The 26,783-nt window shown below is 42.5% G+C and overlaps 1 protein-coding gene across 1 annotated transcript in view; it reads right to left on the bottom strand.

Annotated features, from left to right (window-relative positions):
* Positions 1–497: 497 nt before the first annotated feature.
* The window catches only part of MB21D2 (Mab-21 domain containing 2), a 114,775-nt gene continuing 88,489 nt past the window's right edge, over positions 498–26,783 (bottom strand). Inside the window, exon 2 of the mRNA XM_045502585.1 lies at positions 498–3,358. Coding sequence (XP_045358541.1) covers positions 2,094–3,358 — 1,265 coding nt within the window. The 3' untranslated portion in view covers positions 498–2,093. The remainder of the gene's footprint in view (positions 3,359–26,783) is intronic.

The following is a 26,783-nucleotide window of genomic DNA, read 5'->3' as shown; positions in this document are numbered from 1 at the left end:
CTCTCCATAGTGTTACACCATGTCATTTCATCCTAAGGCTGGTTCCAGTCGTGACTATATGATAGTTGTCAGAGGACAGAGGCCAAGTGCTTCTTCCTGCACATCCAGAGGCCTGCTTCTTCCCCAGCATTCTGAGCAAGAGTCCTGAACGTGTCCCTCCCTGAGTGGAACAGCTTACCTCATAGGACTAATCCACAATAATTGTGGCCAGGGAAATCGTTATGTCGATTGATTTATACCAATCAGGATGCATATCTGGAGCTGGGGATGGGCTCATTTCTGAGAAGGACATAGATTATGTGGAGGGCAGGTAGATACTAGTAGGAAAACTGGGGAAAGGGACAAAGATACTAGTAGGAAAACTGAGTGTTCACTACATGGACATCTGGTCTGAAAGACAATAGCAAACCCAGGGCTATGTTTACTGAAAATCACCGTTGGTATTACCAATAAGAAAATGGTTCCCCGATTACAAACGAACAACAGCAACAACAACGTTCCAAGGCCAATATGTTTATTATTTTGTGTTTGACTTAAGATGGCTGAATGATTTCATTTTCAGTTATAAGCATTACATTAATTCCCATGCAAAAACCCAAGACTGCATATGCCTGATTTCAATTGGCTAAAATCCAACTTGTGAGTCTGGACCTTTAAGATCAAATCCAAATTGTTGCTTGACCTTTCCAATAATAGACATCATGGTCATCCTTTGAGATATCAGCTGGGCCCCTGACCTCTCAGACACCACAGTTTGCCATGAGTCCATACCAAAACAGGGAGCCAGTGACTTGTGGTATCTAAACCTGGCAAGTGATTTCATTCATGAAGATAAGACACCTCCACACAAAGCTACCACCCACAGATATGTCCTCGTTCCTGCTCTATAGAAAACCTGCTTTTGAACAGGCATGGTGTCTTCTATTCAGGGATTATAAATTCTTTCTGCCAGTTTTCCCCACAACTCCCAGTAGAAGCAAAGAGACTTTACATAAAAGTTTACCTCTATAACCCCAAAAGCAGTACATACAAAGACACCTACTCTATCAAGTATATTTTCCCCAGCTTCGGATGGTCACTTAGCAGGTGTAAAGCTTTACAAACTTCTCTCCGTAAGACAGGAACCAGGAATATCAAAGAGGGAAAAACAGGACCCCACAATTAAAGGAGAACGAAACAAATGCAAAGAATCATTCTATTGATCGAGAGAAATGGGTTAAATGAAAAAAAAAAAATGATAGCATTTCAACAGTGGATGTCAATGTCTATTGAAACACACACACTGGAACTCTGACAATGGCCAAGATTTCATTAGTGCAAATAACAATTATAATGGTATGTTCTTTAATAGGATTTAAATAAGGCTTCAAATAATTACACACGCTAAAACTACCATTTGGAAACCTTAATTCTGTTTGGAAAGTTGTCAAACACACCCTCCAAACCATCCAAAGTTCTGATCTGAGGACAATTACATTCAATGAAGTTGCTTCAAAACACAACTGGTAGCATTATCACTTTCAAAGTCTACATTGTTTGGTGAAAAGGGGGAAACTACTCCCGTCACTGGTCAAAGGGAATAAACCCAGCTAACATACCAGGTAGTTTCCAGGTTCAGATGATTCTCAAATATCTGTAGTGATGAAAGCTCATTAAAAAAAATTAAATAAAAAGACAAAAAAAAAACCCACAAAAAAACCCACAACAGAATCCTGAAGTGTCAGAAAGAGATCTGTTGCCCTATCCTCATTAACAAATTTGCACAAAGCATGAAACAGTAAAAAAGCAAGAGAATTCATGGGCATTTTCGTCTATGGCTCAAGTTCTCCTTAAAAAAACCAAAACCAAAAACCAATGTGACAATAACTACAAAAAATAAACAACAAAATCAGAGGCAGAATATGAAATAGTAATATACTGTTTCAGAGCCTGCACCGTCCTGCAGAACCAGGAAACTTAAAATGTGTTCTTAACAGATCCAATCTAGGCTGGATATGTAAAAAACGGAAAGTCAGCATCACAAACCACACTACACATGATGAGCGTTTGAGAACCAGAAAAAGGGGTGGGGGAGGGGGGAGGCAGCAAAACGCTCAGAAAAATTTATCATCAATTCTGAAATGGGGCCTTGTGACATCATCAGGGTTGATAAAGACAGAGATGGATTTCCCCGGGTTCTCAGTCACTAGCTGTTGCAGTTTTTTGGCCAAACGGTCATCAGGCTGGTTGGGGTCCCCTCCGTCGGACTGCGGGGAGGGGATGCTGGTGGTGCTGCCCCGCCTCTGGAGCTCCAGGGTCAGCCGGTTGGCCGCCTTGACGTGCTCGATGGCCGTGCGCAAGTGCTCTGCCGGGTCCGAGCGGACGGAGGAGAGCTTCCGCGCATGGAGCATGACGGTCTCCTCTGACAGGTGCTCCAGCATGTTGCACTGAGGGATGAAATAATTGGGGCACATCTTGTTGACTAGACAGTGTTGTAGGTCATCGATGAGGCCCAGCAAAAAGTGCGCTGCATAGTCTTCTTGGGCCAAGTAGTTGGCAGGAAGTCTGTCACAGGCCCAGAGCATCATGCTCCGCAGGTGATAGGGGCTGATAGCCTTGGGCCGGGACAGGAGTTTAATGATGATGGCTTTGCAGGCCTGGTAGGCCTGCATGAGGCTACTAGAGATGCACTTCTTCAGCTGCACCTCGCTCCTGGCAAAGGACAGCCGCCATTCATTGTCCTTCTTACCCTTGTATGAGCAAGCAGGCACCAAATAAAACCCACTGATGACCTCTTCCTCAGTGATCTTCCCATCCCAAAAGTGGTTCTCCATGAGCCAGCTCTGGGCCACTGCAGGCCAGCCCTTGAAAGATACCACAGGGACGATATCATACAACATGCGACTGCTCCCCACTCCCAGAATGATGGAGATGATGGTCCCGTTCTTCTCTACCTTTTCCACCTTTGGCATCCCTCGCTGGGGTTTCTTCTGGATCTCCGAGAGGACAATGCTGATGGAGTCATAGAACCAGTCGGCCACTTTGGTTGGGGAGAAGAAGTAGTTGGTGGCACCGTTGATGTGATCCACGATGGTGCAGCAGTCTTTCCACTTACTGATTGTCCCCTCGTCAAAGAGCCGGAGGCTCAGCCAAGAGTGGCACAAGGCTGAGTGGCGCATGTCGAGTGTCACAGGCTGATTACGGTCATGCAGCTTAAGGGCTGGCACCAGAAGAGTGAAGTCCATGTCGTAGTCTGTCCCCCGGGCATAGACATTCAGCTCATCTAAGTCCAGGTCCACCACGCCTTCCCGGACTCCCCCAGAGAGCAACAGGTACTCATTGGCCACTGGAAGTTTTTGGTCCAGCTTTTGTACCATTCCTAGAAAAGCAGAAAGAGAAAACACTATTACAGGAAGCACAGATACCAGACTCTTTGGTATCAATGTAGAACGTGCTGAGTTTCCAACACCCACTATTCACTTCCGGTGCAAATTCAGATCTCAGGCTGCCACACGGACCCAGCCAGCAGTATTTTCTTCTTTCTCATACATGCGAGAATACATCCTTTACTGAGTGGGAGAATTACAGTAGACTTTTCTCTTGTGGCAAGAGCAGTAACTTTTTCAATCATAAACAGGGGCCTTCCTTCCCCCCATCATCACCATGGTCAGTAGCATCGCCATCCACTAGATCATCCAGGCTGAAAACCTCAGTAAGCTTTAATCTTCAATGGCTTCTACAGCCAAATTTTGTCTATATAACCTCTGCAACATTTCTCACTCCTTCCCTGTTCCCCATCTTTGCTGTCATCATACAAAGCCAGGCTCTTTTGTCTCTTGCCAAAACAGCCTCCTCACCCCTAGGTTTGCCCTGCGTAAACATCCCTCTGTGCCATTGATTCTCAGCGTGGGCTGTGGAGACTGAATGTGGGACACTTTCAGGGGGTGGTGAGGTCACAGCTCTTTCCACAATAACACTAACACATCATTTGTCTTTTTTTCACCGTGTTGACACCTGCACTGACGCTTGATGGTATGAAGTAAGTGGAGGGACAAACTGGTAGGCATTCGTGAAGACAGTGGCACTAAACCACACTGGCAGTCCTTGGACTCTTTACTGTACTAGCATTAAAAAAAAAAAAAAAATTCAAGGGCGCCTGGGTGGCTCAGTCGGTTGAGCGTCCGACTTCAGCTCAAGTCATGATGTCCCAGTTCGTGACTTCGAGCCTCACGTCCGGCTCTGTGCTGACAGCTCAGAGCCTGGAACCTGCTTCAGATTCTGTGTCTCCCTCTCTCTCTCTCTGCCTTCCCCCACTTGCACTCTATCTCTCTCTCAAAAATAAACATTAAAAAAAGTTTTTTTAATGAAAAATGAATTAAAAAATTATTTAAAAAATTCAGTTTCACTCCAGAAAATCCCTAATGGAAAAGAAAAATGAAATGGGTTAACTTTATTAAATCCCAACTCTGGAACCACCTTTCTTTTTTTAATTTTTTTAATGTTTATTTATTTGTTTTGAGAGAGAGAAAGAAGGGGGCAGGGGCAGAGAGAGAGAGAGAGAGAGAGAGAGAGAGAGAGAGAGAGAGAGAGAATCCTAAGCAGGTTCCACACTGTCAGCACAGAGCCCAACACAGCATGGATACTGACCTGAGCAGAAATCAAGAGTCAGACACTTAACCAACTGGGGCCACCTGGGGCTGCCTCTCTAATGCTGTGTGACAAAATGGGAAGCAACCAGAATGCACTTCTGCCTCACACTGAAATATAAAAGGTGTCCTCAAGAAGAGGGTTCATGCTAGAGCTGTGGGTTAAGTCAGCTGCTTTGTTCGTGGAAGATCATTTTTACTTTAAAAAACCACGATAAACTATGGGCATTCAGACGTGGGTATCTGATAGACATTTTCATTAAAAAATGAACAAAGTTAGCTTGTCTTCACACACACACACAAAACAACTGAAATATTTATTACCAATGAAAAAAACCCAGGGTTTTCAAAAAAAAAGCCCACACACACACTAAATTTTAGAAAACTCATGTCTTGCATCATGAGCTTAATATCTTCCCAAATGGTATGCTTTTCTAGTACAATTGTGTGGTGATATAAAAAACATGATTTTTGGATGCTAACGTGAGCTCTTTGAGAGAGAGGACTATGTCTCCACTATGTGGTAGGCAGGCATTGGGCTCTGTACCCAGTGGGAATGGAACTGAAGGTATGACTAAATGACAAAGGAACAAAAAGAATTAAAGGGACTGAACCCATTAATGGGATGAATTGTTTAAATAACGACTAAATGTAAATGACTGTCCCATCCACATACAACCATGCCCTTCCTGCCAGCATCACTCTCTGTGACATACGTAACAAATTTTCTCCAAAGATCGCAAAGAACTATCACAAACTACAATTCCATTATTCACTGCAATTACTTTGAATCAACATGGCCTATTATTAATAAGACAATCCAAATGCAAATAGATAAGCCTTGTATACATGCTTACGCTACCATTTTATTTCAGAATTTAATACTCAAATGAAATGAAAATGTGCTCTCTTCTGTTCTTTAAGATCATATTTTCCAAACCACATTAACCATGAAAAACTCTCATTTAGTGCCATTTCTGTACATATAAATAGGAATATAGCAAGCTACCACTTTTGCTTTAAAAAATCCATAATTGGTCAGAAAGAATCCAGTATACCTGACTGGAGGCTGTTTCTCACACTCCTGCTGTCAGTGCTGTCCCTTAAGGACTGGCTGCCAAGAGCCAGCTCAACCAAAGTCATGTCCTGGACTTGGGGTGAGGATGGGGATACATATCAATCCGGGAATGCCCTGGTTCAGGATACTCTGAAAAACCATTCAAATCCAGAGTTCCCGGGGGTGGAGGTGGGGGGTCAGCTAAGGCAGACACTGTGGTCTTCAAAGACACCTGACTTCTCCCTCTGCCTGATCCTCCTTAGGGTCCCTCCCTTCCATGGTGGCTGATCCCAGGGGTGTTTCTTAATAAATATCCTAACTCCATTCCAGGGACTGGTTCCTAAGTAACCCAATGTAAGACATTACATACCAACCAAGCAAAAGCAGCCTTTGCTACAATGTCAGCATGGAAAATTTATCTTCCTTTTCCTTTTATTTTTTTAATGTTTATTTATTTATTTTGAGAGAGAGTGTGGGTGTGCACATGCGCAGGCGAGTAGGGCGGGCAGAGAGAGAGAGAGAGATACGGAGAAAGAGAGAGGGAGGGGGGGAGGGGGGGGAGAGGGAGAGAGGGGGAGAGGGGGAGAAGGGGAGGGGGGAGGGGGAGGAGCAGGGGGAGGGGGAGAGGGAGAGGGAGAGGAAGAGAGAATTCTAAGCAGGCTCTGCGATGTCAGCACAGAGTCTGCTCACCAACCGTGAGATCATGACCTGAGCAGAAATAGAAATCAAGACTCAGAGGCTTAAGTGACTGAGATACACAGGTGCCCCTATGTTCCTTTTAAAAGCGTTTTCAAAAACCAAATTTAGTAACCAAGGATTAAAAGTTACCATTAACACCAAGACAAAGAAAGATTCATTTCTCAATTTTTACCATGTTTCAGTATTAACCTCATCTTTATAATGTAACAAATGTCACCACCTCAAGTTTTAGCTACAGGATAAACAGGTAAGATTTGCTTCTCAGAATCTAGAACAGGTTGGGAGAATCATTTTCACTATTTTATGGGCTCACAGGTAAGCAGTTGCTTTCAGAGAGGGATATTTGATAATGAAATAATTTGTCATTATTTCAAATATTTTTAAATTGTAGCATGTGGAGTGCCATAAGTACCTGTAGGAGATATGTTGAAATATTATAATTAATAAATAAGAGCTGAACAAATTAGAAGTGGTATTATAATTTGGATACCACATCACTGTTCCCTCTTAGGCATAAATGACTCAAAACTCTATACATTGTTTTCTGTCCTAAACAGGATGAAGCTGGCTTTGAGCATACTACCAAGGACCTGTCTAGACAACCAGAATAAGTTGTGCATTAACAGGCTGAGTATAATTTGTTTACAAATGTGCCAGGTAAGAAAAAGCTAAATTGGGGCACCTGGGTGGCTCAATAGGTTAAGTGTCCGACTCTTGATTTTGGCTCAGGTCACGATCTCATGGTTTCATGAGTTCAAGCGCCGCATTGGGCTCCGTGCAGGCAGCATGGAGCCTGCTTGGGGTTCTCTTTCTCCCTTTCTCTCTCTGCCCCTTCTCCACTTACACTGTCTCTGTCTCTCTCAAAATAAATAAATAAAACTTAAAAAAGAAAGAAAGAAAAAGCTAAAATTCACTTCTGCCCTCTACTGGATTAAAGAAGTTTTAATATGTTGCCACTTGTTAGCATATACACTAAAGCATTCCTGCCAGTAATAAAATGGTCTCTCCTCCCCAGTGTGGCTTATGCACCAGTTAAAACGCTGCCCCTCCTTTCAGGAGACATAAAACTATTTGTCTAAATTCTGTTTTCGGAGTTAGGAGTTAGGTTAATTTTGGACACTTAACTCCTTTAAAGGGCAGAGAGAACTTTAGCAGCAGAGAAAATATTGCTGAGGCTCATTTGCTAAGCTCCTAAAAGTTAGAAATACAGTCCCCAAGGCCAGTTGTTCCAGAAGCTAATCCCCTGTGGCACTTACATTTACATTTACCTGCCTGAGCCAATTAGTATGCAGTGTTACCACTGATTTGGTAACACAGACTGGAGCCTGCCCCAGCATTCTACAAACTCAGATGCCCTCCTTGAAAACTTTCCTAGGCCAAGTTGAAATGAAAATGAGCTGACATCAGCTATCATGGTAGATGGGTTGCCATGCAACTGAAATACAGCCAGGGGCTGGAGGGAAAAAGGCAGAGGAGAAAAAAAAATTCAACCCTACACTTTGGCCACAGACACCAGTTCTGACAAGAGCTTCTTTGAATTGATCCAAGGATTTCTGTGTAATTACAGGAGGGTGAGATCAAGTGACTGGCTGTTTAGCTATTAGCGAATTATCCAAAACCAAGAGTGAGAATAAAACGAAGATACACACAGAACGCTGAGCGTGTCAGCAGGAGAGAGAGAGCGTATTCCCTTGGGTCGGTCTCCCGTTTTTCATGGAAGCATTGGCACATGTTTGCTCTTAAAAACACAAAGTAAAACTGCCACCCAGCCTCCCTTCCTGTAATTGATTCCTTGATTTTGCTTTATTCCATAGTTTCTACTTAAGAAGACCTTAATTACTGGTGTAACTGGTAACTAAAGAGTTAACAGGGCAGCTAAGCCAGGCTGCAACTCTTTTACCCAAATCTGCTAGTTCTCAGGCATGCTGTCTGCTACCCCGTTTCTATGGCATAATATTCTTGCCTGACACCCAGTGATAACCAAGTGTTAATTCAGTTGTTTTGCAGAGACTCAAGATTTCATCAAAAAGCCATCCAAACCAGTCAGGACCCCTGGCCTCCTCTTTGAGAACAAGGAAAGGAAAATAACACTCCTCAGTAGCTTCTCTCCCCTTTATCCGGACCCTTTTCCACTTGCCTTTAGCAATCCTGGACCCTCTCCCTTGGGTAGGTAGATTTAAGGCTTGCCCCGCCTCCACCTCTTTGGCTGCCTCTTGAAGAAACCCTTTCCTTGCTGCACACTCAGTGTCTCAGTGATTGGTTTTGCTATGCACTAGACAGATGGACTTGGGTTCTGTTACACTGGGGCCTCAAGTTTAAGGAATGACTTCCATGTCATCCACTTAGTCCTTTGCTGATCCTCCATAGAATGTCAAGTGAAAAATGGGACTCTGTCCCTGGCTTCCTCATATTCTCATGAATGAAACTTGATCACACTCCAGTGACTTCATACTCCAAGCCATCATCGTTCAAGCATACGCTGCCAGATTGTTAACACCAGAACACAGGAACTGGGTATGGTTTCCAGCTTCACGGTGTCACTCCAGTAGATACGGGGGGGTGGGGCTCAAGGAGGTAATTTAATAAATGCTAAGTAGATAAGGTATTTGTGCAGATTCCATAAAAAAACAAAACAAAACAAAGCTGTTACCCATGTTGAAGGGAGAAAGATATGTCAAAGAGGTCAAATGTTTATGTCTTATTTTTATAATAATTTTTTGAAGTTTATTTATTTATTTTGACAGCGAGAGCAACAGTGAGAATGGGGGAGGGGCAGAGAGAGGGAGAGAAAATCCCAAGCAGGCTCCCTGTGCTGCCAGCACAGAGCCTGAAGCAGGGCTTGATCTCACGAACTGTGAGATCATGACCTGAGCCGAAATCAAGAATCGGATGCTCAACTGACCGAGCCATCCAGGTGCCCCAATTATGTCTTATTATTAAAGCTACAGAATTAGATCAGTTTTGTCTCTCTCTGTATCTTTGACTATGTATACAAAAGATTTCTACGTATATTAAAAAAAGACCTGAGCATCTCAATAATATTCATTTCTAAAAAAGTGTTATCTTTTCTACCCAAACTCATGTGACACACCAATCACAGTGCCTCATGACAGCCAGTGACAGTTAATAGTAGGAAAGGTACAGAATATAACGATGTTGACAAAATGCTTCTGTGATTCTGATACATCTCCTTGGGGAACCGTCTATTGGTTGTTAATACATACTAAAACCTTCCTATAAAAAATTGATTTACACTTCAAAGAAATAAATGTTTTTGTCAGGCTTACTTGACATTCTGAGAAACATTCTGAGAAGTAGGCTGGCCACCTTATTCCAAGAAAGGCACCAATCTGCAGGAGTTTTAATGATACCAGTTTGGGGAAGATTTTCTTCATTCGTGGCAAGAAATCATATCTATGGAGTCTCTCACCTTACAGAGGAGGTTCAGAAAGGAGAAATAACTCATTCAAGATCACACAACCCAGGTGACAGATCAACAGCATTGTCTTATTTCCACAGTTGTTGCAAAGGTCAGAATGGCATATATATACTGTTTTCCTTATGACAACAACTGAACTTGACATAAATGCAGAATGCTTGAAAGGAAAGTAGCAGGGGGTCTGAAGGTAAAGTGTCAACTTTGAGCTTTCATTGGTCAAAGCTGTAGTGTGGCCTTGGGCAAGCAGCAGAACACGTCTGAGCATCCACATTTATCATAAGGAAGAATAGAATCTTACCATAGATAGATCTAATATAAGATACCTATCACAGATCTAATCATAAATAGAATTTATCATAAGGAAGAATCTTGCAAGAAGCTATTACTATTCCAAAATAAATAGACTATAAGACACAGGAAATAGAGAAGTAAGACACGATTGGAACCTCCCAGCTTTTCAATAATCTGCTGAGTGGTCATTAATATTAATGGTTGTAACAATATATTCCATAATGCAAAGAGTCTGTTTTACTTGGCATAATTTCTGAGACAAGTGCATGTAATCTTATTTAAATCTTTTAAAAAACTGATTAACCCATGTATGGTAAAAACTAACTATATATGGTAATAGGACTGATTCAAAAGATGCCTCTTCAAAGGAGTCTCCCCTGATCTTCCCTTGTTTTGATACAAATATGTATGCAAGAGCACTGGACTAAGATAGCCTTGGGTTTAACTGTGGGTTTGCCATTTGCTACTTAAATAACTCAGACAAGTTATTTAACCTCTTTATGTTTCCAATTCCTCATCTATTTAAAAAAAACCAACCGGGGCGCCTGGGTGGCGCAGTCGGTTAAGCGTCCGACTTCAGCCAGGTCACGATCTCGCGGTCCGTGAGTTCGAGCCCCGCGTCGGGCTCTGGGCTGATGGCTCAGAGCCTGGAGCCTGTTTCCGATTCTGTGTCTCCCTCTCTCTCTGCCTCTCCCCCGTTCATGCTCTGTCTCTCTCTGTCCCAAAAATAAATAAACGTTGAAAAAAAAAATTAAAAAAAAACCCAACCAACCACATAACCACACTTACAGGGTCGATATGAAATGTCTAAGCACATAGTAGATATTTCATTAATTTTCCCCATATGTTCTTCCCTTTCTCCACTACCTGTAAAACTGGAATAGCAAACACCACCTATTCCATAGAGTTGTTCTGAAGATTTAACTAAGCCTGTCTAAGGCCTCTAGCACATGCAAGGCATATAAAACATATTAGGTGAAGGGAGATGGATAGAGTATTCTCTCCCTTAGCTGTGCTCAGACTGCTGCTGGCCCACGGGTGCCTCCTCTGCTGAAGGCCATCGTGTGGGATGGCACCCAGCTTGGCAAGCAGAGGGCAGACCTGATTCCAGCCCTTCCTTGTTCCTTCTGAACAAATGCCCTGCATTATAAATACCTGTACACCCCTATGGAGGGCCTTGGTCTGAGTTCTTACATTAGCACTTTCTATGCCTACTGAATAGCGGGCTGTACTCACGGCTTATTTTTCCCCCTAAATAAGATAACAATATAAAGCATTTGACACAGTAATTGGCAAAGAAGCTCAGCAAATTGTCACAGCCGATCGTCCATAAGCTCCTGCAGTCAGGTTTTATTACTACAGTGGCTAACACAGATCCTGGGATCAGAAGGCAACTGCTTGTTGAGTGTACCATTGTGTCAGTCAATGCCAGTACCCCAGTAACACATCCCAAGGATCATGGGATTTGCTACACAACATAATACGAAATACTGCCAGCATATATCTGTAAGATCATTGACTAATAATTCAAAAGTCAGAGTGAAAGGGGCTCCGGGTGGCTCAGCCAGTTAAGCATCCGATTCTTGATCTCAGCTCAGGTCTTGATCTCAGGGTCATGAGTTCAAGCCCCACGTTGGGCTCTGTGCTAGGCATAAAGCCTACTTAAAAAAAAAAAAAAGGCAAAAGTCATAATGGAAAAAAAAGCCTAATTTTTAAATCAGTTTCTTTGTCACAGTCTACTATGCTATTCTGAACACAATGAGCATGAGTTAGGCCTGAAATCAAGTCTGATTCACCCATGAACAACATAATTAACCACTCTGGGCATCTGTTGGGGAATGAAGTTAGGGAATGACAACTAAAATTTAGTTGGTGGTCACAGGGATAAAATGAGAACAGGCACACCAAACAACTTAGCATGTGGTCTGGTACCTACTCGGCAGCCAATAAAGACAGAGATCTGAGAACATGCATACAGTACACATTATCAATATATTTTCCTCATCTCATAAGTCTTGCCCTTTCTTTTTTTTTCTTTTTAGTTCTTAGGACAGTTTAAAAAGTCATGGCTTTTGCCAATTAGAACTTCTTGGCAAGATTCAAAGGAGCATCTTATTAGCTCCACCTAGAAGCTTCCCATAGCCAACAACAGGCCATGAAAGCTACATATTGTCAATTTTACAAGGCATGTTCACTTTAGAAGGCTCATTCTTGAAAGATGAAAAAACAACAGCAAGTGGAAAGCAAGAATACTGCCAATATGGTATTAAATGGCTACCTGAGGACACCAACATATATCAGTGATGACCAGAGCACCTTTCTCTGGATCTTCAGAAGAAGCGAGAAGTTTGTGATGGAGGCATTTAGATCTAAGTCAGCTGTACCCCATTAACCTCTGCCTGAGACTCAGATAAGTGTGGTTTACATTGAAAGGCATTTGGGGATGTCTGTGCAACCACTTATCTTCTCTGAAACTGGAAAGCTGGGTTTGATTGGGGAATGGGGTTGTCTACATTTTAGAAGAGAAATAATATAGTAAGCTACATTCAGGAACTTGCAGAAATGGACGGAATTCAAAACTCAGGTTTAATTTGTTCATGCATGCAACACATAGTATTAGTGGCTCCTCTCAGCCAGTACTGTGCTAGGTGCCGAAGATACAAAGGTGAAGAGAAACACACAGCCCCAGTACATAACACTTATCATTTAGTGAGAAAGCCACATATAATTGTATCAGTCAGGACAGATGCAGTTATGCTGAGTAACAAAGCTAAAGTCTCAGTAACTTAAAACAACAAAGTCTTGTTTACATTCAGGCTATATGACCATGAGGGGTTGGCTGGGGGCTCTTCTTTTCTTAAACCAGGACCCAGGCAGCTAGAGCAACCCTCATTTAGAACTTCACAGTTACTCACTGCAGGAAAAGAAAGCCCTGGAGGATCTCTTCAGCAGTTAAATGCTCTGGCCTGGAAGTGACAGATGTCATTCTCATTCATAAATCACTGGCCAAAACCAAACCAGTCACATGGTCTCACCCAACCCCCGGGAAGAAAGTACAATTCTACCTCCAGCTGAGAAGGTAGAGAGACAGAAATATTTGAAAAGGAGCATGAACAGCTCTCACACTAATCAAATAATCATACACTAATGAACATGTAATTATAAGCTGAGATAATAATACTGAAGGAAATGAATAAAGGTCCTAGCGAAAACACAGAAGAGGAAGTGGAGTGTGTATCATTTAGCCTGAAGAATAGAAAATTCAAGAAGGCCATGAGATCCACCTTTAAATATTTGATGAGTCACCCCGGTAAAGAAATGGGCTTTACCTATAGGATTCCAGTAAGTAGAAGGCATAGAGAGAAATATTCTGCCTGATCTGTCAGTGAAAGACCTGTCTTGTATCAGGTAGAATTTTCTAACAATGCTGCCAGTCGAGAGAGGGCATTTCCTGTCCCAAGAGATGATCAATCGTAATCTTTGGGGGTGCTGCGGCAGACTAAAAAGACAAATATGTGATGGAGTCTGAGTCTAGATGTCTCCCGAGGTGGCCGCTCATGACAAAAACCTACTACTGAAGACAGACAACTACACCGTAGACTCCTAAAGCCACCTCTGGCCATCCCATGGGGGGCCCAGAAACAGTAGCAGTAAGAAACCCAAGGGTACACCAGACTCAAATGCTGGATGTTGCTCTCTCATCAGGTTTACCCATCTTCATTTTTAATCTGTAGCCCAGCTGCGGTCACATCTGTAACTCTGCCAGTTTTAAAAGGAGAGAGAGAGCACAGTACTAGCAGTAACACACATAACAGCAAAAGGAGGGCTGACTTTCCACAGCATACTTTCAAGCTACGCACATCTCATGCCAAAGGCTGAGAAGGGCACATTTATTGGCTGTACTGTGCATCAAGGCACAGGTGGAATGTTTTACTGTTACCTTATCCAAAGCTCTTGGCATTTTCAAGAACGTAACACTGCCCTCATTTTATAGGTGAGGAAATACCAATGAGTATCAGTCAAGTAAATTGTTCATAGTCACAACAGCTGAGCCAAGATCCAAATTCAAATTGATTTCACACTATCCCATGCTGCTTTCCAGCATTAAAAAGTTTCTTCTAAGAGAATAAACAACTTCATATCTTCAAGCCTTTGAAATTGCCATATACAACATTCTAGGAAATAGTGGAAGCTTATTTCCCCATCTAAAAATAAAACAAATTCAATTTTGGAATGAAATGATTTCTAAAACAGATGAACAGCTGATTTTAGGCATCCCTAAGGAATGAAGAATATGAGTAAAATAGTTGTGACACATAGCTATGTATGCAGGCACGTGTATGTGTTGGATACTTAATTCTCAGACAATTTTCAGAGAGCATTCCGCAAGTTGTCTTAATCACAACAACACCCTTGGCATTCTTTTAGGACCCCAAGACACACTCTTGAGAATGTTCACATCTATTTAGACGCATAGTCTAATTTACGTAGTTCAGTCTAAGAGCAAAGCCTTAATTTTAAAGTCAAATCCCCTAAATTTCTACTACTAAGGTGGGGAGACAGACTGAGGGTGGCTGAGAATGTCATTACCAAAGGAAATCGTAACCACAGAGCCATAAGCTCAGTTCCGAGTTCTGAAGCAGCAAAATCTTTCCTCTGTGGACACAGTATCTACTGTGGCAACATTTCTTCACTGAAAACCTAAGCTCAGACACACTGAAAACCATGGGGAAAGAAACATGAAGAATCCTGTGTCTTCTCTAAATACAGACTCCCCCACCCCACCCCCCACCCCCTGCCCAAACAAAAACAAAACCAAGAAACCAACGGGTATCCATGAGCCTATGTGAAGAGCTATCCTTCCTGTGACCCAGCAGCCTAAGAAAGTATGAGACTATTGATTAAAACTGGACTTTATAGCTGTAGTCTACACTACACACTTAGAGTTGCTACGTTACCTCAAAATGATCCCAATGTAAATAAAGACGGCTCCTCTAGAGGATTTTAAAATCATCATTGGCTAGCAATGAGCTTGTTTTAAAATTAGTTTACTCTGGAAAATTTCAAACGTAAACAAGAGTAGAGATAATAGTATAATGAATCTTTATTATTATTATTGACTTCACCTTATTTTTTTTCTAATATGTATGAATATACAAGTAGGTGGTGCGTGTGTGTGTGTGTGTGTGTGTGTGTACACTCATGTGTATGTGTGTAGGAGATGATGTTGATGCCCTGCCATGTTCTTGCAGCTGAGGTAGGCAGTGTCCTGCAAGCCGGCAGTCTCCCTTCTCAAGGCCAACGAGTCTGCTCCTTTGTCTGGGGGCCGTCTCTGCTCTGGCACTACCAGGAAGTACAGGGGGCGCAATGCACAACAATGGACACCACTGGTGGCAATCCTCAACCAATGGGGGCAGGAATCGGTGAACCAATGCCCCAGCTTCCCCAGATCCTACTAGGACAATTCTGAAATGGGTTCTATACAACTTCCGAGAGGGTCTCACAAGATTGATGTGCTCATTAGCTCAATAACACTTCATTGGCTTTTCTCTCTTCTCTGTTTCAATTGCTCTACTCCCTTACTCCTGCTTCTTAGTACCACACCAAGGTAGTTCTTGTTTTGGGGACTGCACGTGCATGGGCATGTGCACACACACGTGTGTGTGTGTGTGTGTGTGTGTGTGTGTGTGTGTGTGTAGCAATACTAGACAGGCACATCTCTAATAATTCTGGATAAAATTATAACATGTCAGATTTATAAATGGCCATGAGACCAGAAGCACAATCCAATGATAATGAATTACTTGTTCTTTCCCACGATCAAGGTATAGATCTAGTATACGTGGCTTATAAAACTACATCTGAGCATAACTCCTAGAAAGAGTTCATCATCTTTCTTCGCTCAGCAAGCTTGTTTTCTGGTTCATTTACAGTTAGCACCTTGCCTATTAATTTATTGCTTTGCTGATATTCCAATTCTCATTTTCCAAAGGACATTCTAAAACCTCTTCCAATTCTAGAAACTTTGGAGAGATGAAAACTTATATATTACTTTGAAATTGGCATTTCTTCCTCAAATTACAAAGAAAACAATAGGGAGTAGGTTTGAGGAGAAAAAGCCAGCTTCCCAGTTTACTGCAGGAACCAACCTTCAGAATGGAGCTTGTTCAAGTGCCTTATTAATATGTAAAAGGTCAAACCAAATTCAAAAGCCAAAATCACATTTCTCTTTCAGCTTCCACCTGGGATTATTCTGCCTCTGTTCCTCTAAAATATATGGAAAAAATTGTGAATGATGTATTTAATCTCTCCATTAGGTGACCTTTGCCCATACTTTCTTTAGCATAGTGCTTAGGCCAATTATCAGTTATTTGTTGACCTGTCAAGTGTCCCTTTGTCGGATGATATGTGTATCCCCTAACCTAACACGACAAAAGTTCAACAGATGTCAGTTGAATGAATAAATAGATGGTATAGCGTAAAGATAAGAGTTTATGAGCATCTTCCAGGATGAATTGCCAGGGTGATAGATAAACTTACACAGATAGTGTCAATTTGACACTGTCATTTCCAGACCCAATGAAGAACTCCAGAGCCACTATATCTATAAGCAAAGGAATCACACTCCATCTACAGAAGAGAAGGAAAGGAGAAGCTATGACCCTGTTAATGAGCTGACCCTAAACTAACTATACGGTAACTACACAAAGGCATCTCGTACTCTCCAAGAATAATTTAACTCTAGGATATTTTCCAAAGCACCAATTTCTAGCCCACAATCATAGCCAGAGATTAGAAAAAAGCTACTATGTAATTACAGTGTGATCTAAGATCAAAGTCTAATACCTGTGTGTGTGTGTGTGTGTGTGTGTGTTTTAATGATAAATGGTGCGTTTTTCCTTTAATGTGCAAGAACAGACCCTGCAGGTAAATGGATTCTGTCTTACTAAGCAGTTTCCAATCACTGCCAGGAGATGGCACCCACACCCCATTCATTTACCTAGCATTTATAGCTGGGAACCATAATCAAAGAATCCTAAAATGAAAGCTTTGGGGAAGCAGAGGCTTAGCAAAGTGGTAAGATTTGATAAGACTATATTACAAGCAACCCTCCCGTGGGCAGTGGTAATTCAAGGTACCACCCAGTGACTCTGAACTTTGCCTTCTGGTTTCCCGGAGGAAATCTGTTGGTAATTCAAGAGCTCACAGGCTCTATCTAGGTTGAGCCAAGACTAAAAGATGCTTTGTCTGGGCAGGCGATGTGATTGACAATTGATTCTCAAAGTATATTAGAAGACCTTGTTGCAAGGCACAGAGTTTCAACTCCGATTTGCTACAGTGAAAAAAAAAAATCATAAATAAAGCTTCAAGTGACAGGAATAACGGGTATCGAGAAGGCGGAGGAAATAGTCCTTGATGTTATAAGGTTAAGATACCACTCTCTCTGGAAACTGTCTGATTCTGACTACAAATAAGTAAATACACCAAAAGATTTTGGGAGCCAAGGTTATTAATAAAAAGGAAATTGATTTTTTAACCTGGATTCAATCAATAAAAGTAAAACACATATTGATTTACACTGTATGCTCTGTACAAATGTGTGTTCTGCCGTTCCCTGAGAATGGCCATCAGTCATTTGTGTGAAGAGCATTAGAATTCTCATTGCACAGATATGGGAACTGAGGCTTTTGCCAGCTGCAAAGACTGGCCAATACAAGTGCACAAAATACCTACATGGTTGTTTGGCCTAAATTGGATTAAAAACTAGTCTGACCACATTCAATTATTTTGAAGAAAGGAAAACTGTGTCATTTGGATTCCTTACCAGGTTCCTAATTGATTTGTTGCAGGGTGGGCAGAAAGGTGGAGAAAGGGCTGGAGAGGTAAAGCCTGTTCTGCTAGGGGCAATCTATAGATGATAAACCTAGAGGTTTCAGTTATGCCTGGCCTGGGTGGGCTACTGATGCGATGCCCCTCTTTCTTTCTGTATGCCAGCAAAAGAGACATACAGCATTCCTAGGAGATAACTTGCCTTCAAGTGTCCAGTCAACAGTTATTAATCAGTTTTCCATATGCCTCATTACTGTGGCATATTAATTAATGATGATGACCCCTTGCCTATATTGTCTTCATCTTCATTTAAATAAATCTTATATCAAATACTAACACCCTCAATCAGATTTCCAAACAACAAAGTAGTAACGTCCCAAAAATCTGCTATCTCAAAAAATAACTCAGTTAAGAAGTCTTAAAAGTTTTCCCATTATAAAAGGCCAGAATGTTCCACATCAAAGTCTGGATTGGTACAACTACACCCATACCTATAATTTAAGGAAGGATGAGGGGATCAAATAAGTATTTCCAAGAAAAACAGACAGAATATAAGTACTGACAGCGTGACAAAGAGCGGACTCTACTTCAGAGCCACGATTGTCTACCTGATAATTACTTTCAGTATCTGGGTAGAAACATACTTTATTGTTTGAGCTTGAAAATGTTCACATCAAAAGAAGTCAGACTTAAAAAAACAACCAGTCAAAGCCTGGTGCGGAGGTTGAAATTTGCAGTTTAAAAGCACGGGAAGATCATTTGAAAGAGGGTCAAATTGTTGCAGAGTTTTTAAATCCACACCCACACAATAAAGAAGGGAAAGTCAAAGAGGAAGTCAAGAAGTGAATCTCTTAATGATGAAGTGGGAAAGTGGTATTTTGAGAGATGGCTTTTTCCCCTCCTACTTCTACTTGTCCTCCAACCATCAAAAAAGGGAGCAAGACTCCGTAGTGTGGGGTTGAAAAGGGGTTGAACAGCTAGGAGTTGTGAACTAACATAGGGCAATTCAATATTCTAGCTAGGAATTGTGAACTAACATGGTGGCTATTAGAGGAGAAATAAGAGGTGTTTTTTTTGTTTGTTTGTTTGTTTTTTTTAACTTTATAGTGGTAAAGATTATTGTTGAATCAGTTGCCAGTTCAGGAACTCTTGGACTCCCAGGGACAAAGTTTAATTCGTATGTGTGTACTCCACACATAGAATGAATGAATGAGTCATAGATGACTGGAGCCAGAACTGACCTTCCAGGTTAAATACTCCAGCTGTCATAGTTGTCAGATCAGGTTGCTGAGGCCCAAAAGGCAAAGGTGACACAGCACCACACCTGGCACAGGTGCTAAAAATGAATTTAAAGTCCTGGTCCTCAGTCCAGGGCTCTCTCCATTCCGTATGTGGGTCTCTAACCAGGAGTCTGTGGAAACTATGGGTCCCTGAGGCCCCACTCATGACTGAAGCATCATCTCCAGGGACACATACATGTTTTAAACTAGCAATGTTGAAATGCCTTCAAAAATTGAGACTGTCTATTCCCTCCCTCAATTTTAAAGCAGACAGTTTAATTGCATGTATTCAAGAAAGGCAAAGCTGTCAAGGTAGAGGAAGGGGTTCACCGCACCTATAATTCTCTAAAATCTTTTAGAGCGGAGACTACCTGTTCTTCAAATCAAGAAAGACACAACTTTGATGCAACTTTTGGAAACATGACAGCATTTGAGATTCAGGAAAGATAGGACATCTCTCACTCCTTATGACTGAGGGACTCATTAACATTGGCGACCTCCCACTTGTTCATTCTGCTCTGAATGAAAAAGATCTGGGTTTTGTTGTTGTTGTTGTTAGATTTCTTCCAGTTATTTTTTTTCACACCCTCTCTCTCTTTCCACCCATCAAATAGTGGCTGATTTTTGTCCTCTACTTCAATCTTCAACTTAGACAAAGCAATTGTGTAATCAACCGAGAATGCTTGAGGGCTCTTGGCACACTCCACTCCTCACTCAGGAGCACATATGTGGGTCAGTGAGTATAGGCTGTAGGGCTGGCTTGGCAGCCAGGCAAGAAGCCTGCGGTGATGGGCACAATTACAGCTTAGTCCCTGAAACCAAAGATTACACAGTGGGAATAGAAGCGTTCACTTTCCAGAGCTATCAACTGTCCCGAAGGCAAATTTAGACACAATGGATTAACCACAGACGCTCATATTTATACAGTGTCCCTTCCAAAAACCCAGTCAGGTTAGGATTTACAGTTAAGTGGGGAAAAGACCAAAGGGCAAGAATATTTTTAAAAGATGGTGCTTGCCTGAGAAAGGTCATTAAAAGACTCACACCCAAGTGCGGTGTGAATTTGAGATGCAGAAGCCCCATTTTTAAGGCAGTGACAAAAATTACCTTTGCACACAGTCCCCAGTCTTCTCATGAGAGAAGCTTTCAGATGAGAAATTCCAGAATTCCATTTTAAACATGGAGAAGAGGAGGTTTGAAGAGAAGCCTTCCAGCAAAACCATGGGAAGTTTTTAGTGTTTCCACTAGAGGTCAGGCATTCCTAATTTTCTTTCTTCTCTTTTCCCCTTCCTTCCTTCCTTCCTTCCTTCCTTCTTTCTTCTTTCTTTCCTTCCTTCCTCCCTCCTCCCTCCCTACTTCCCCCTCCTCCTCCTCCTTTTCCTCCTCTTCCTCCTTCTCCTTCTTCTTCTTCTCTCCCTCCCTCCCTCTTTTTTTTTTCCACCAGTGTTAGACTGGCTTCAAAAAAAAAAAAAAAAAAAAGGAAAAATATGAAGAAAAGTCCTAACGACTGTATAGATAGGATACATATTTTTAAATTCATACCTGATTTTATAGATATGCTTTCAAAGTTAGTCATAAATGGATTTGGGTTTGAGAAACAGTATGGACTCTCTGATGAATCCAAGATGCCCACATGCTGTTTTCAGCAATCCTGTCATAAGGATAGGATGTCATCCAGCCACTGACAGAATTCTATACCTTTGGGATGAGAAAGGCATATGGAAAAGAAAGATGCCGAAGAGATAATGTGCATGATGTGACAAAGAGATTATGAATTTAGGATATAGAAAAGCTTGAATGTGTACACTTGCTTTGCGATTTATTAGCTACATTGACATTTGGATGAGTTGCTTGACTTTCCGAAACTTTAGTTTCCTCATTAAAAAAAAAAAAAAAAAAATGAGGATAATACCTCTTTCACAAGCTATTATGAGGCTTGAAGGAAAAAGTTACCTAAAACTCCCAACATGGTTTCTAGAAATTTGCAGACGTTGAGAAAATGTAATTTTCCTTTTAAAATAGCATTCTGTTCACACTTCTCTAAGTCAGTTAGTAACACTGGTCTTATTATTTGGGCATATGACTTTTTTTTTTTTAAGTCATGTAACAGTATTTGTCTATCTATTCAACCATCTTCCTCCCTCCTTGTTCTTTTTTAGTTTCCCCCAAGCTTTGTAAGTGTCAAGTAACATGGGCTGGATATATGAAAGCTCTTGACCAACTCTGCCAGCTTTCTAAGGAGCAGAAAACACTTTTTAAAAAGTGTATTTATTTTGAGAAAGGGAGAGAAAGAGAGAGGGAGGGAATGAGCAGGGGAGGGGCAGAGAGAAAGGGAGAAAGACAGAATCCCAAGCAGGGTCTGTGCTGTCAGGACAAAGCCTGGCACAGGGCTCCAACCCACGAACCATGAGATCCTGACTTCGGCTGAAATCCAAGAGTCAGACGCTTAAGCGACTGAGCTACCCAGGTGCCCCAGGAACAGAAAACACTTTTAGTCAAAAGTTACCACAATGCACCTGGATGACGGAGGAAGGGAAAAGTGGGTGGGAGGGAAATGGCAGAAAGAGAAAAAGAAAGATGTACTAATTTTTATGGTCAGTTTCAGCTTAATACCATCCTTTATGTTCTCAGATGACTGATAAACGAGCAAAATGTAGTGAAATCATGGATACCAAACAGATTCTGTCTTGTTACCACAGTGGTTTTCTACCTAGCATGCAGAATCATCTGGAGAAACTATTAAGACACAGGTTGCTGGACCTCAGCCCCCAGAGTTCCTACTTCACTGGGTCTGGTGCAGGGCTCAAAAATTTGCGTTTCTAATAAGGTCTCAGATGACTCTGATGCTGGACACACTTTGAGAACCAATGGTTTAGCATAGCCACAGAATTTACAATCCAACTGTGGAAAAGAAAATGGAATCATGATAAGAAACCTAGGCTCAATTCTGATCTTCCATTAATTCACCATGTGACGGGAAAGGTCATTACCTGTCATGCCTTCATTTGCTTACCTGTGAAGGGGAACAATGTCTGTTTACCCATGAGATCAAATGAGGGTCAAAAAAGAAATGGGTGAACTAAAACTTTGCAAAGTTAGAAAATGCTCTGTAGGAACTAAACATGATCAACAATTCCGAACTGCATACAATAGCTGATTTGAGTTGTCAACTTGAGAGCATCAGGGGATGCCCAGATTTCTGGTCAAGTATATCTGGATGTGTCTGTGAGTGTGTTTCTAGATGATACTAGCATTTGAACTGGTGGGTTCAGTGAAGTAGGTTGCCCTTTCCAGCATGGGTGGGCACGGACAAAAACAAGGTGGAGGAAGGAGAAATGTGCCCCTGTTTTCTGCCTCACTGCTCAAGCTGGAGCATTTCATCTCATCTCTTCCCACCCTCCAACTGGAATTTGCATCATTGGCTCCCCTTCATTCTCACGGCCTTTGGAACAAATTGCAGACTCAGCTTTCCTGAGTCTCCAGCTTGCAGATGACAGGTAGGGGGATTTCTCAGCCTCTATAACTGCATGAGGCAATTCCTCACAACACATCTCCTTTTATATTCTATTGGCTCTGCTTCTTTGGGAAATGCTAATACACAGCCATCCATTACTTAAAAGGTTTTCTGAAGATTGGTGAGTGATGGTCCTAGGTTCTATTTTGGGTTCTGCCTCTGACTTACTCTGGACACACACCTGACCTTACTGGGCCATAGTTTTCCATTCAGCAAAGGGTTTAAGGATGGTCTCTAAGGTCTTCCCAATCTAAAAGTGCATGGTTCTATGGTCAGAACATAAGCAGAAACTGGGCCTCTGGGCAGTTGGGCAGGTGTCAATATCGGGAACACTGTCTTCCCTTTGAGAGCTGAGGGCACACATGGATCACCTAGCAGTAACCTGAGGGGCACGAGTTTTGCCCAAACTTCAGTATTGACCAGTCACAGAACCCAGGTGTGTCAAAGCCCCTGCTGGCCCTCGGCATGAACTCTCAAACATTCCAAAATAAGGCTCCACGCTGGCTATCGTTACTAAACAATAAACATCATCATTGGACAGGTACTATCAGAGCCCTATACCATCCATTCAGTTGATAAATACTTGAGATTCTGCTCTAAACTGTCTCGTGTCATGCCCTCCCCATACATCCCACGGCCACTGGGTGTCACCGTCACTGTGGAGCTCAGGCCCCCACATCTCTCATGGGGACTACTGCAATACCTCTTAATTGGATCCTACTCCCCAGCACCATCACCCAGCATAACCTGCCAAAAGGAGCTTTGTAAAGGACAGCTCTGACTGAACACATCATTCACCTGCTCAGAATTCTTTGACGGTGCCCCCATCTCTGTCAAGGCCTCCTACATTCAGAGGCCAACTTCTATTTCAACCTCATCCTACTGTTCCCTTATATTTCTCACTGGCTCCAGCCTTAAAGTGAAGCCCCCAAACTATACCAGTCCCCCAAATACGTCCTGTGCTATCAGGTCCCCAAGACTTTGCTTATTCTCTTCTCTTTGCCCTCTGTCTTTGCCTGATGAAATCCCTCCAATTCTACCCCTTCTACAAGCTTTTTGCCTCCTACCCCCTCCCGCCCCCGACATACTCTTTCCTTTCTCTCTTCACACTGCCTTTTGATTAACCTGATATGAAATTTCATGACATTTACGGTGTGACTGGTATTACAGCTATTTGAGCGTATTTCCGTGTCTCACACAAGATCATGTGGTTTTCTGAGGACAGGGATGGACCTTACTCATCACCTCTGTCCCTGAGTTTGCTGCCTAGGGATTAAGCTATTGAGATCTAGGAACAGTCTGTCCAGATACAGAATGAGCCACTGTAACATGAACTAGCTTGTATAGGACTGGCATTATGTCAGCACAATGAAAGTAGTGTTAGGGTCATACGTAATTTTCCAAGAATGTTAATATTTTGTACAACCAAGGAATAGCCACTAAACAAAACATGCTCAAACACAGCAGAATGTAGCATCCCGCAGAGAGAATGATGCTCACATTTCTTTTCACTCAGACTAGGATGTAATCTGTCCTGGAAATGCTTTTCTTTTAAAAAAATTTTTAACATTTATTTATTTTTGAGAGAGAGAGAGAGAGAGAGAGAGAGCGAGCAGGGGAGGGGCAGAGAGAGAGACACACACAGAATCTGAAGCAGGCTCCAGGCTCTGAGCTGTCAGCACAGAGCCCAACATGGGGCTCAAACTCACAGACTGCAAGATCATGACCTGGGCTGAAGTCGGACGTTTAACCAACTGAGCCACCTAGGCACCCCCTTATTTTCTGATTTTGGTGCATTTTACCTTTGTCTTCAAAATTCAACAACTTTATCTTGTCTTTTTTTTTTTTTCTCTAAAAACTTTCTGTCAAGCCACCTTCCACCTTTTTTTTTTTTTTTTTTTTTTTGTAAAGGTAAAGCCCTACATTGAGTAATATTTATTTTTCAGTATTGCTATTGCTTTTGTTAATGCCCTGGTTCCAAAGTCAAATGTGTTCTGAGTGATCTGCACACAAGCTCTGTCACTTTGAGAGTGCAGTTTTGCAGAATGCAAGGATTTTAAGGAATCCTCCTTATTCTGTAACTGCATCGTTACATAAATGTCTAGACTAGGACTCAACCAGGGATAGAAGTCAGACTGCTGTCTGTAAGAAAGGAATGATTACCAAGTCCCTCAGTATAATTCCCTTGGATGTCAGTTATTCAGCCAGCTCTCAACTAACTAAAAATCAGAGAGGCAAGGAGGGACCTCTTCTGCTAAAATCTGGAGGTGCCAAAGGAAATGCTCCTGGGGATGAAAGGGCTGCCCTGAGCTGCCACTAGAATATAAATGACTCAGTTTTCCTGGAGAGCGGAGCAGTCTGGAGAGTGCCAGTGCCAGAGGCCTCTGGGCTTCTGAAGAGTGGAGGGGACATCTAAGGGAAAGCAGCATAGAAAAGGGGAATGAAAAAAAGATAAAAAGAGAGGTGGGACTCAATATTTCCAGAGTATCTGCTATGAGCCAAGTATATTACTGGTTATCTCAATTTGTAGATGAAAAAAACTCTTGCAGTTTGGTGCTTTCTACTCAATTTACATGAAAAGAAAATCAGGTTCAGCGGTTAAAGGATCTACCTACAGTGATCAACAAAGGTTGCCAGAGTTCCAAACACTCGCTGGCTGTTCGTTGCAATGGTGGCTTCCAAATTGAGCCCAAGGGCCAGGTCTCCTGGGGAGTCCTGCATGACTGGAGGCTGGGTGGGTGGGAAGGGTAAGGAAGTCCCCTGCCCGCCAAATGCACCACAGGGGCAGAACCTGGGTCTCCTGCCCACTCCAACCACTTGTATCTGTTTTACATATTGGGCTTCCTCTGATGCCTCTATTTGAAGTAAGAGTACTACAGCTTTAAGAGAGAGGGAAAGAAGGTCTGAAAATCAAGCTGGCTATTTCCCAATTCTGCCGGAGGCTGGCCTTCAGCAGAAAAATAAATCAGTGCTTACAAAAGATCTACTCTATACAGAATGCTGTTGGGGGGGTTCCCAATTCCCTGCTCTAATCATTCTAAAGCTGTCTAAAACAGACTTCACTTTTTGCCAACTTTACTGGCTCATTTGACTATTTCTACCCCTCTGCAGACCCTGCAAGGCGGGTCAGCAGCTTGCAGAAGTGGAGGCAGCAAGCAGAGGGGATCTTCCAGCCCCACAGCAGGTGCTCAGGGGAGGAGAGAAGCCATGGATCTCGAAGACCTCATGCGAAGCGGGACACCTGATGATCCCAGGGTGCTGAGGCTCTCTACGAGGACGTCACTTCCCCTCTCTAGGTCATGTCCTCACTCCCAACTGAGGTGAGCAGACTTGATGGTCTTCACTGTTCTTTCTGACCCTCCGGAGTCCAGACAGAAAAAGAGTGTTGTGTTCCAGGGTGGAGGGAAAGACAGGGATATAGGAAGAGTGAATCTGCAGCAAGTCAGAGCTCAGAGGTGTAAAGCAAATGCCTCCTAGATGCATGCAGAGGTAAACACAGACCTTCCAGACAGAGATCTCTCTAAAAGTCATGAGTACTAAGGAACACATGGAAATGAAAAGGAAAGAAAGACATTCTGAGTGCTGATATCACTGAAACAGAATGGTACAGGACACATCTTTCATTCCCCTGAAATAACAACTCCTAACAACAGAAAAGGGAATTGCAGACCTTTCCAAATTCCTTTCAAAATCTAGGTGAGTCTCCATGTTGCAGGGAAAAGACACGAGTGGAAGTTTCTTTAAAGCAGTTAGAAAAAAAAAATAGCAGGTGCTGGATTTACAGGCAGTCTCTGGGCAATGAATGATCTGTCACCTTCCCCTTCTGGTATTGATTCCTGCCTCAGACAGATGACAAAGGACTGCGGATGAAAGTGTGTGGTCCCAGGGACTGCTCAGGCTAGGTGTGAGCCCTCCTCCAAGCATCCTGCCCCAGGTGCTCTCTGCAATGGCCCTGTGACACCCCCCCCACACACTTCCTGGGAGCAGCCCAGCTGGCTTCCCCTGCACACATCTGGAGGTGCCATAGCTGGGCGACCTACACAACATA

The sequence above is a fragment of the Leopardus geoffroyi genome, chromosome C2 (assembly GCF_018350155.1).
Source record: "Leopardus geoffroyi isolate Oge1 chromosome C2, O.geoffroyi_Oge1_pat1.0, whole genome shotgun sequence".
Classification (NCBI taxonomy): domain Eukaryota; kingdom Metazoa; phylum Chordata; class Mammalia; order Carnivora; family Felidae; genus Leopardus; species Leopardus geoffroyi.
Note: the sequence above shows the minus strand (reverse complement) of the source record. Positions and strands in the feature narration are given on the sequence as shown.